The 12,687-nt window shown below is 39.4% G+C and overlaps 1 protein-coding gene across 1 annotated transcript in view; it reads left to right on the top strand.

The window, feature by feature from the left end:
- Positions 1-12,687, top strand: part of LOC111145139 (protein tyrosine phosphatase, non-receptor type 20) — a 98,736-nt gene that overhangs the window by 84,404 nt on the left and 1,645 nt on the right. Inside the window, 2 exon segments of the mRNA XM_022499826.1 lie at positions 1,742-2,076; positions 5,911-6,126. Coding sequence (XP_022355534.1) covers positions 1,742-2,076; positions 5,911-6,126 — 551 coding nt within the window.

Below are 12,687 nucleotides of genomic sequence, written 5' to 3'. Positions count from 1 at the left end.
TCTCCTCTTAGGGGAACATTTCTTCTTTTATGATTGCTTAAGTTCTTTCTTTCCTGCTGTGTATTCCATAGTTTGCTTCTGAAATTCCCTTTGTGTATTTTCTTTATATGCTCTGTACGCTTTAACATTTTAATATTGTCATCATGTTTTTTGTCTTTTTTCCTGAGTTATGGGAAAATTCCTTGAGCCAATTTTCTAAATCACTGACATTTTTTCCATTCACTTCTCACTTTAGAAGTTTTAATTGAGTGATTGTGGTTTTTATTTGAAAGCAAGCTGTTATTATTTTAGATAGTTTAATTTTCACACATTTAACCTCCCTTTTAAAAATAAAAAATGCTTTCTGCTATAAAGTAGTATATGTTCACTATAAAAATTTTAGATTATAAATAGCCACTATGAACATTTTGGTGAATACTTGCCAGGTTTATTATTATATGTTTATATATGATGTATTTGTATATATGTCTCTATATATGTACATACATACATAATGAAAGATCTCACTGTAATACTTTTGTTACCTCCTTTATAATTTAATAATATAACATGTCAGTAACCATAGATGTATGTTATTCTTTTAAATAATAATATTCTTTCAGATTTTGTTTTAAATAAATATAGGAGTTTTTAAAATATTCTTCCCTCTTATAGAAAGGAAAACATTTGCTATGATTTTTAAAAATTGTCTCTTTTTGTGAGGAACTGGCTATCTTTATATATCTAGTGATTGTATTTCCAATTTGTTCATATTTACAAGGGGAAGTTTACGTTTGCTGTGTTGGAATCTGAGAAGAGTTCTGTCAGAAACTATGTAAGGCCCTGTTTAGTTATCTTGGACATAACCCGTTGGCCAGATAAGTGGTCCACAAGACCCTTGAGCAGTAAGGAGGGGCTACTGGTGAGACTGCTGCATGGTAGGGGAGGTCCATCCTTTGCTGAGGGCATTTATTGTCTATGTGGAAGCTGTGGTCAAGCCAGAGATCCAGCTGTCTATGTAAAATGATAAAAGAGCTCTGGGCCAAGTGATATTTATGAGTAGGCCAAGTAGTGGGCTTCTTCTTTCATATTTGTTGCAAGAGTCCGTGTTAGGTGAGTTCCATGTTACTTGGACCAAGTCCCTTCATAGCACCATTTTGCCACAATATCTTTGCTTTGATTAGCATGCTGCTTCACCCAGTGAATGGTGAGGATGTTGTCTGCCATGTACTTGGGGCATTGGTAGAACTCCATTAATCCTTGGGTTTGCAACTGACCAACTGACCAACTATCATAGTCTTTTTTTTTTTTTTTTTTTTTTTTTTTTTTTGCTGGCCCTTACGGCTCTGGGCTTGCAGGTTCTCTGGATTCATAGGAGAATGGCATTCACTTACTCCCTCAGAGGGCTCCTCCTTTGCTGTGTTCATTTGCAGACTAATATGTAACTCCCTTGGTCTAATCCTACCTGTGCCATACCTAACAGAAATCTCCCAAAGTGTCTGGACACTGATGGCATCTATCTCTGTTTAGGAGAAGCAGATAAAAACAAAAAACTTTCCTCATTGTGTATTTTGTAGGTCATGCTAATAGGTTTGGGGGAGGGGGGAGAATTTAAAGTCATGGACTCATATAACTCCTACATCATCTTGTCTCCTGGTCAAAGAGAGAAATGGATTTACCAGTATGAAATACATTCATGAGTCCGGGTGTATTGTATCTCCTACTTTTCCTTTATCTACAGATATTTCTGTTTTTATGATAGATGATTCAACACGTGTTCCTCTTGGAGAAAACAAGGACTACATCAATGCTAGCTATATTAGAATAGTCAATTCTGGAGAAGAGTATTTTTATATTGCTTCTCAAGGACCACTGCCAAGTACCACAGATGACTTTTGGCAAATGGTTCTAGAGAATAACTCTAATGTTATTGTCATGATAACCAGAGAGATAGAAAGTGGAATTATCAAATGCCACCATTACTGGCCCATTTCTATGAAGAAGCCCATGGAATTGAAAAACTGTCGCATCTTCCTGGAGAACTATCAGATACTTCAATATTTCATCATCCGAATACTTCAAGTTGTGAAGAAGTCTGTAAGTTTAAAAAAAAAATCAGTAGGAGAGATATTAAGATAAGTCACCTGTCAGGATGAGAAGTTAGGATTAGGATGTGTTAAAGACTGGGAATACTTTTTTGAGTAACTTGTTTTTAATGCTCCCTGATACCAGAAACTAAGACACCACTGTGTCTGCTTCTTAACCAAACTGACTGGAGAGATGAAAAACCTAAACAGGGGAGGTGGGGCAGGGAGCAACAGTATTGGAAGTTGCCTAATCCTGGGATGTCCTTTGGCTGCTTCTGTTGAGTGTGACAGAGATGTATGGAGTCTTTAAGGTATATTTTAACCGCTGTGCCAGATACAATCACCGCTGTACTGATTATTGGAGACTTGGGTATGCTTACTGATATTTTCAGTTAATGAGGGATGCTTTGAGGGCCTGGAAGGGAAGTACGTAGCTTCGTGTACGGCTTGGGGGAAGGTTTGCTGGAGGAGGGAACATATGGATTGAGAACTACTCAAATGAAAAAGATGGAAAGAAAAAGTAGGTAATCAAGATCTAAAATAGCATGGGGTATATATAGAGAATTGCAGGTAATTAGGTGTTTCAGGAAGGTAAAAGTTTAATGCCAAGGAATAATGAGAGGTGAGATGAGGCTATAGAAAGTAAGCAGGGAGCAGTCAGAACATGAAATATCTTGGATGTTGGCTAAGGAGCACAAACTTCTTTATGAAGATAATTAGGAGACATTGAAGAATTTCAATAAGCAGGTGCCATGATCAGTCAGGGCGGTTGGTATTGAGATGGAAAGCAGATACTTTGGTGTTTTTTTCATATCAGATTCGCTGACTTATATGTGGCTTATGACTCGTGACTTTTTTTTATGAGCAGTCAAAATTAAGCTATCCAATACAATAGCTACCTGTGGCTATTTAAGCTTAAATTTAATTCAGTGTCTCACTTACAGTAGCCATATTTGTAGTGTTTAGTTACATGTCACTAGTGGCTATCATATTGGGCAGCACAGATTTAGAACATTTGCATCATTGTAGAAAGTTCTGTTGGGACGTGATGATTTCTAAAATCTAAAACTCATAAATTTCTTGCTTTAATAGATTCAAAAAATAGAAAAGGAATGGTTTATAGGAGAAAGTGATGAGTTCCATTGCTCTAAGTGGATTTAATTAGCAAGTAGGTGATACATGTGTTTGAGAGGAATGAAGGGGATGGTAGTTAAACAGGAAGTCTGATAAGAGTGATGAGTCATCACCAAAGAAGTTGATTGGAGTCCAAGAAATAACTAAGAAAAAGGTTGCTGGAAGTGCTGGAGTTGGAACCCATAAATTTTCAATAGCAATAAAATATATACCTACACGATTATTTTCTTCCCAGCAGCCTAACTATGGGATTCCTGAGCACAGGTTATGGAACTGACCCAGATGTTGTCCACTACGTGTGGTAAGATTCAAAGGATGAAGGGTGTTAACGGTTTGGTAGGAACATGATTCAGATAATCAGCCATGAAGTCTAAATTTAGGGCGACAAATGGAACCAGGAGGCAGTCAAGTAAGAGTAAGTGGAGGACATAAAGGACAGAGGAACTCCATTTGGTCACATTGTTGTTGGAGTAGAAGTGAGGCACAAATGAGGTGGTAGCAGATGATCTTCTGGTCAGAAAGTGATGTTGGAGTTTATAAACTGGAAAATTTTGATTCTGGACTTTATAGGTAATGATAAGTTCAGGGAGTGACCATCACTGTGAGGACTGGAAGAAACGAGTAGTCTCCTTTGCAAGAGAGAAATATAAATGCTATGAGGTTAGAGTGTCCGTTGGGCTGTTGAGACTTCAGGTTTGCCCTGGATGATGTCAGAGCCTGTGGGAGAGGGAAGGTCAGGGTTTTCAGTGAATGTGGCAGATGGACTGGAGGCTAAAGCCACTGGGTCATAGCAATGAGAGGGTGAAGGTATGAAGCTAAGGGGTATGAGACTCAAAAGGGAGTGGGGTTTTTCACAAGAAGAAATGGTGGATTGGAAACAGCCAACAGATTGGCAGCAAGGAGTACCCAACCTAATCTTTATGCTCTGTGGGACCTGGAGACGGGAGAATAGGTGGCCTCCATGGCGGGGTTGGGGTGGGGGAGAGGCTGCAGAGAAAGAAGTGCTGTGGGAGGCAAGGAAGGAAATGGAGGAAGCATCTAGGGAAATGACGAGGATTTCAAAGAGTTTACTATGAGATATGGGGCATCTGTGTGCAAGGGGAGAGGTTGACAAGTTAAAGGAGTAGGGTGGGAGGGAAAGATGGAATTGAAAATTATGAGGAGGATCTGCGCATAGGTGGTAACCAGAGGGGCCAAGAACAATGGCTGACACTTGCTGGTTGTGTGCTAGCCCTTGCGCTTGGTTGTGCACCTGGGAACTCACCTCAGCCCTCAGTCCCCCAGGACTTGTTGATTCCCTCCCATGTTAACCAGGTGTTGTGCCAGGTGCCAGAGACAGAACACACACACAGTCTCAGCTCTTAGAGTGCTTATGGTCTAGTGGGAAAGGAAGTTCCAGCTGACTTGTGAGGCACATATTATGGCAGAAGAAAGACAGCCTGCTTGAAGAGTATAGGCAGGTGGGAGGCACAGAGGAATGATCTGTTTGCAAGGACGAAAAATCTAGGGTCCGCCTGTGGAGCCTTGGCAAGGGGTTGGTGGCCTTTGGGCTGAGGCCCACAGGCTTCAGAAGCACGGGGTTCATGTTTGAAGAATCTGCATCGGGATTTCTGTCTGAATGGTATTAGGTCAGGAAAGTGGTGAGGACTACCTTTATGCACATTCTTAGTGGTCACCAGTGGCAGAAGAGATTTAAGCCCTGAAACACGCATGGTAGGGTTAGAGCTGTCCTCAACTTGGTGCCTTCGCAAGCTTTGCAAGGGGTGTTGGCATCATTCAATTTCATGTACCAGTGTGTCAAACTTGAGTTTTCTATTTGGGACTTAGGGAAATTTATTCCTGTTTGGAATGCAGGAAAAATGGGTGCATTAGGGAGAAGCAGGGGAGGAGCAAGAGACCCATTCTGAGTTTTCCCACAAGGGTTCCCAGTGAAGTAAAATGAGGGCTTCACACTGGGAAAGGCTCCCACTTTGGAAGGGATGATGGGTAAACTCAAAGTGCTTTATCTGTCCACTCTGAGGAGTTTCATGACTGTGTTTCTAGGGGGCTCAGCACAAAAGTGGGGGCACAGTCCACTCACTCGGTCATCACCTACCCTGTCCTCATCAGCAGAAGAGGTTAGGGCCCTGCCGGTCAAGCAACTTGGCAGCGCCTACGTTTAAATTTAGTATCATAATATTTAAGCTAAGATAGAACGCTTTCATTAATGCGCTAGCCCATCTTTCGCTCTGAGTTTCTCGGGTTCTTGGTGTTTCTGCAGTACCATGGTCCAGAACAAAGATAGTAGATCTGAATTCAGGAGGCCTGCAGTATAGTCCCAGCTCTAAACATGTGAGCTTTCTGACCTAACATGTGTCTCCCAATCACCCTAATCCTTACTTTTTCATCTGTAAGATGGGGATGAAACAGTCCCTACCTCCCAGAGCTGGCATGAGGATTATTTGAAAGAACGCATGTGAAGTCTCTAGCATACCCGGCACATCGCGAGTGCTTAAATCGTGCTACCTCTTCGTAGTGTGATTTTCATTATTGTATGACCACAGAGCCTTTAGTAGTAGTAGTGGTAGTAATAGTAGTAGTAGTAGTAGTATATTAGAAATTCAATTTAGATCTTTAATATAAGAAGTTGATAAATCTCTCTCTTCCCCTCCCTTCTCCCTCCCTCCCTCCTTCTCTGTCCCCTTTTCTCCCTCCCCTTCTCTCTCCACAGACAGGAAGTAGTCACTTTGTAAAACACTTGCAGTTCACCAGCTGGCCAGACCATGGCACTCCTGCCTCGGTAGATGGCTTCATAAAGTATGTGCGTTATGTGAGGAAGAGCCACCTTACAGGACCTATCGTTGTTCACTGCAGTGCTGGTGTGGGCCGGACGGGTGTGTTCCTCTGTGTGGATGTTGTGTTCTGTGCCATTGAAAAGAGCTCTCCAGTAAGTGTGTGAATTAAACAGATAACTGATGCTGTTAGTAAACATTCTACTTGTAAAAGCCTTCTAGTACCTAGAGACTAAGATTGGGCCTTCAGGAGAACTCAGTAAAGAGAAAGCCTGTGAACTTTGGGGACCTGCTTCTCAATTCAGTGCCGCAGGTTCCCAGAGGTGGCTGTGATGATGACAGTACAGAAAGCACATGAAGGACATGGGACAGTGTTGGGACCACGGTAGAGGCACAGTGAATGTGACTTAATTTCTCTTTCCTCCCCTCTTCCCACACCTAAGGTTTTTAAATCTTGTTCAAGAATGTTGATGAAGTATATGCCTGTTCCTAATGAACAGAAATGCACGCACATGAGCGCATTAGAAAAAATGTGGACTTCAGGGTTTTAATGAGAGGTCCCTAGCTTGGACTGCCAGTTTTGCCTCATACTTTAGATTTTGGTGACATTGTGCACATATCTCATCCTCTTGGAAACCCAGTTTTCTCTTATGTAAAATAAGGATAATAATATTGTTGGGTTTGAGTCCGTCATTAATAATTCTTTGCTTTCCTTCTGAATTTGGAACCAGCTGAGAGATAGACCCAAGAATTAGACACATATTAATTATCCTATTACCTCTACTGTTGATTAAACTGCTTAGGGAATGTGACCTGAGATTTGTGGCCAGAAAGGCTGACTCACTGAACTGTTTTTCTGGCACTGGGGAAGTGCAAAGGGCCTGTTTATGAGCAGGCCCTGAGGTGGGAAGTCGGGGGAGTGGCTCTTACCACCAGGACCACAAGGAATGGAAAACAACCATACCTCTGGCATGAGAAAGCGGGCTACCAGGCATTTGCCCTGCCAGACAAATTCTGCAGTTAGATGATTGTCACAAAAACGAAATCTCAGTTCCATCAGGCCTTCCCTACCTAGTTAAACCCTGACTGTGGGAGGCTCTCCCTTGGCAGCAGAATGGCTGTTTTGGTTCCAGAACTCACCATCCTCAGGCCATATTATTTGGGAGGGTGGGAAAACGGCCTCTCCCCATAACTCCTTGGAGGACAGAGGAAATTTCTTTTTGTCAGAAACTTGAGCCGGTATCTCCCAGCATTTCAGCTGCTTCCGAGTTGTAGCCCCTTGCCTGACCTAACCGCTGTGGGAGATGCTGATCGGTTTGGGCCTGTCAGGACTACTCCAGACTGTAAGGCTGAGAGTGAGAGGGGAATGGTTTTTCAAAGCAAACTCAGAGAATGAATATAAACTAGACAGTCCCCTCCAGTCTCCCCCCAACAAAAAAAGACCAATGTGCTAAAAAAAAATGCTGAAAATTTAAGTAGTATAATTCTGATATTACCCATTCCCATAACTAATGTTGTTTGATCCTTTTAGCAGAAATTTGTTAGTATGATTTTCTTTTATATATTTCCCATTATAATTTCTTAAATAATTGGTTTATGTTTGTCCTCATTTTATTTCCTTGTAGAAACTGTAAAACCTGTAAATATTATACTTCATGATCCTAAGGAGCACTGTCTTCTCCCACATTTTATCTTCTTTAAACTCAAAATGTGTTTTATAATGAGTCAAGTTTAATTGACAGTGTTTTTCTTAGTGGTACATAAAATAATGATACATTTTGCAATTAAAGATGCTTAGATTTGAGAGAGTAATTCAAAAATAGAAAACGCATCCATTGTTTCCCTATTGGCTTTCCACAGAACCTTGAACCGTCACATGGTCTTACTGATACTCCTTTCTACTCTTTTCAGAAATTTTGTCCAGATGTTCCTAGAAATTGAGAGTAAGCATTTAGAAACTTCAAAGCAGTTTGCTGTATTGCTGTGACATCCAAGAGTGTGACCAGTGAGGGGGACTGTTCTTAGTGAACAGGGTGTAGACCAGTTTGTGTGTTGTGGGACTCACACGCAGCGTCGTACGTGCAGCAAGCTACGCACGAGCTGTGTGAGGCTGCACACTTGTGACCTGCAACGTCGTGAGATGCCTTGATCAATTATAACTCTAAAGGATATGAAAAGCTGAGAATATGTAACCATTTATTTCTTTTTTAATTGTTACTTTTATAGTCATTTGCATTTTTAATCACACCTGCTTAAAAATCCGTAAAATGTTGGGAGGAAACGGGCTCTTACCTTGCAGAAACACTGAGATTGCTCTGTAGTTGGAACATTCTCGATCGACCTTTCTCCTCTAACAGTCTTAGTTATTGTATTATCACATAATGAAGTGAATAATCCAGAATTTAGCACATTAGCCTTTTCATAATGAAAAATTCTTACAACACCACTGTGCACCCTGTCCAGTTTACCCTGCAGGGGTTTGTGTTTTTGTTTGTTTTTGTTTCTGTTCTTCGTAGTAAGAGTCTCTTGATGAAGCAGTGTGATTTATCTCTGGGTACCAGTTTCCTGATCTGTGTAATACCTCAGATGGCTTTCTTACCCTTGCAGCTCTGCGACCAGAACATAAACCTACGCAAAGCTCAAGCTCCAAATCACATCAGGTTACAGTGTAATACTTTGCATTTCTGCACAGTTTAGAGCTAGTTGTCAGTAATCCAACGGAAAAAAGGAAGAATTCTTCCTTCTTAACACTTCATGTTCAAATAACACGCATGCTGAAAGAATCACCGTTAGCCACATCCCCGTATCCATTAAGCTGCAGTGCCTAACGCCTTGATATTTGCATTTGCTTCATAAGTTGGTACCACTGCATACCATTAGCCCATCCCTGAATTTGTCAAGCTGTCATGTCATTAGAAAATGGTACTTTCTGTGGGCCTCTCCTCGTGCACCTGCCAGAGGAGCACACAGCCCTGAACCATTGCCTGACCTCCTTGTGGGCTGTGAGCACTGAAGGGGCCTGTGCAGTGTAGGGGGAGAAAAAGAAAAGAAAAGAAGATGGTACTTTAACTGTCCTTTTTGCCACATATTTACCCCAAATTTCCAAAACATCTTCAATAGCCATTCTTCATTGTCCTGGTAATTGTGTATGGGTTTTTAATCTTAGCAATTCAAAGCGCTATTTTGTGAGTCTGCAGAACATTAATGTTACAAGTGAAAAATAATGAACATCAGCTTCTGTTTTTTAAATGTAATATTCTTTTAAATAATTCTTTTTTCTTTGAACAAAAGACATGTGTTCAAAGGAACTTTTGAACTTATTTCTTTTTTTTGAAAATGAAAAATACATTTTAATAGTTTGTTTGCTTTGTTAGCCAGTACATCGTTGCAATTAAGACAGGTGTGGTTTAAGCATTCAGTCAATAATGGCTATGAGATTCAACATAAGGAATTATAGTTCCAAGTAAAATGAACATGAACTCTTTCTGCCTTCATATCTTTGCAGTTACCCCCATTATCATCATTTGGTTAACCACTAAAGCTGCATTCAGAAAGCTGTGTTTTTCTAGATGAGGCAGTGCAGTGAAACTTGTTTTACCATCATTAAATTAAGATTAAAAAGGAATAATATAAATTCATTTCCATAAATTGTCTAATCTTAATTACAAATTTAAAAATAGGCTTTCAGTAACAGTTTTTAAATTCAGTGAGATTTCATTTTGTTATATTTCCTCGTATGGATCATACTTTTGGTTTTGAGTCTAAGAACTCCTTACCTAGCCTAGGTCCCAAATAACTTTTGCTATATTGTTTTCTCAATGTTCTGTGTTTTATGTTTAACATTTAAGTCCATAATCCATTTTCAGTTAATTTTTGTATAAGGTATGAGGTTTAAGTTAAGGTTTACTTTTCCTTTCTTTATTTTTTTTTAAATTTTTTGCCTATGTTTGCCTTTTTGCCTAATTATGTCTAATTTTCTAACACTATTTGTTGAAAAAGCTGTTCTTCCTCTCTACCAAATTGTTTTGCACCTTCATCAAAAATCACTGGGCATGTTTGTGTGGGCCATTTTCTGGTTATATATTCTGTTCCATTGGTCTGTGTGTCTATCCTTTTACCAATACTAATCTATAGATTCCTGTATCTATATAGTAAGTTTTAACATCAGGAAGAATGATTCCTTTATTCTTTTTCAAAATTGTTTTAACTCTTACAGAGTCTGTGCTTTCCCACATAGGTTTTAGAATTAGCTTGTCTACGTCTACAAAAAAGCTTGCAGGATTTGGTAGGAATTTCTTTAAAGCTGTAGATCAATTTGGGGAGAACATCATGACATCTTTGCTATGTTGAATCCTCCAGTTCATGAACATGGCATGTCTTTTCATTTATTTAGGTCTTCTTTAATTTCTTTCATCAGCATTTTCTCATTTTCAGCATTTATATCCTATATGTGTTTTTTTAGATTTCCTCTTCGGAGCAATTATAAATGGATTGTGTTTTTTACTATCAGCTTCCACATGTGCATTGTTAGCATGTAGAAATGTGATTGTTTTTGTGTGCTGATCTTCTGTGCTGTGATTTCGTTGAACTCACTAAATCTAAGAGGGTTTTGGGGGGAGGTTCTGTTTTGTTCTGTTTTTAGATTCCTTGGGATTTTCTACATAGACAATCATTCTAGTTACAGATAGGGACAGATTTTTCTCTTCCTTTCCAACGTGCATGCCTCTTGTTTCTTTTTCTGGCCTTGTGAAGCTACCTAAAACTTTAAGTATTAGATTGAATAATACATGTGGTGAGAGTGAACATTCTTGCCATTACTAATATTAGGGGGAAAGCAAATTAAAACAATTTGTTTTGTGAAAGACCCCATGAAGAGAATGAAAAGACAAGCTACGGATTTGGGGAAACTGCAAATAACATATCCAACAAAGATTTTACATTTAGAATTTAGAAAGCATCCTCAAAACTCAGTAGTAAAGAACAGAAACCAAAAAAGGAGCCAGTTAGAAAATTGGTAAAAGATATGAACAGAAATTTCACCAAAGAGGATAAAAAGGTGACAAATTACCACATTTAAAAGATGTTCAGCTTCATTAGCTTTTAGGGAAATGAAATTAAAACTATGATGAAATATCACTAGACATCTATCAGAAAGACAAATATAAAAAATGACACCACCAAGGGCTGGTTGAAGAAACGAGTTGAAGAAAGAGTTGAAGAAATGAGATTAACCATTTGTTGCTTGTGGGAATATAAAATGGTATACCCATTCTAGAAAATAGTTTTAACATTTTTTCTTTTCTTTCCTTTCCTTTCCTTTCCTTTCCTTTCCTTTCCTCTCTTTTACTTTTCTTTGAGAGACAGCACAAGCTTAGTGTGGGGGGAGGGGCAGAGGGAGAGAGAGAATATTAAGCAGGCTCCACATTCATTGCAGTCCCCAACACAGGCCTTGGTTTCATGACCCTGAGATCATGACCTAAGCCAAAATAAAGAGCCACATTCTTGACTGACTGAGCCACCCAGGTGCCCCTGCAATTTCTTTAAAACAAACAAAAAAGAAACTAAACTAAATTTACCATATAACTCCAGCAATAGCACTCTTGGGTGTTTGTCCCAGAGAAATGAAAACCTACCTTCATACAAAAGCCTGTATGTAAATGTTCACGGTAGATCTGTTCATAATAGCCCAAAACTGGAATTAACCTAGATGTCCTTCCACAAGCTGATGATTCAACAAACCGGTATATATCCATACCATCCAATACTACTAAACAATAAAAAGGAGTGAACTATTGATAGGCACAATTTGGATATATCTCAAAGCAATTATGCTGAATGAAAAAAGGTCTCAAAAAGTTAGATATCATGTGATTCCACTCAAATAATCTTGTTGAAGTAACAGAACAGTCAATAGGGAGAACAGATGACTGGTTGCCAAGGGTTAGGAACGGAGCTGGATGAGCAGTTCTTTTTTTTTTTTTTATTTTTTTTATTTATTTATTTATTTATTTTTTTTTAAAGATTTTATTTATTCATTTGACAGAGAGATCACAAGTAGGCAGAGAGGCAGGCAGAGAGAGAGGAGGAAGCAGGCTTCCCGCTGAGCAGAGAGCCCGATGCGAGGCCCGATCCCAGGACCCTGAGATCATGACCTGAGCCGAAGGCAGCGGCTTAACCCACTGAGCCACCCAGGCGCCCCTGGATGAGCAGTTCTAATGGATGACAGGAGAAAGTCCTGTGGTGGAACCGTTTTGTATCTTGATTGTGGTTGCAGTTACCGGAGTCTTCACATGGGATAATATTGCACAAAAATACACAAACGCATCACACAATCGCACAAATGATTGCCTGAAAAAAATGGCAAAATCTGAATAGGCTCCGAGGATCATACCAAAGTCGGTTTCTGGGTTTTGCTATTATTCTATATGCATATAGGATGGCATAATTGGGGGAGATTGGGTGAAGGGCACATAGGATCTCCATGTACCTTTTTTTTCTAACTTACTGTATATCTCTAATTCTAGTATAAAATTTTTAATGGCTCAATTAAAATTTTAAATTATCATAAAAACAAAAAGTTATAAATATAAAGGAATGGTTACATTTTCATCTATTTGGGGTTTATAGTTAGCAAACCTTAAAATTTCATGTTTTGTTGTGGTCTTGCTGAACATGACTGGTCCTGAGCTTACACCACTTGACTCTCCAGGCAAGTT

Source organism: Enhydra lutris, unplaced genomic scaffold (genome assembly GCF_002288905.1).
Source record: "Enhydra lutris kenyoni isolate GAN:26980312 unplaced genomic scaffold, ASM228890v2 scaffoldscaffold12, whole genome shotgun sequence".
NCBI lineage: Eukaryota > Metazoa > Chordata > Mammalia > Carnivora > Mustelidae > Enhydra > Enhydra lutris.
Note: the sequence above shows the minus strand (reverse complement) of the source record. Positions and strands in the feature narration are given on the sequence as shown.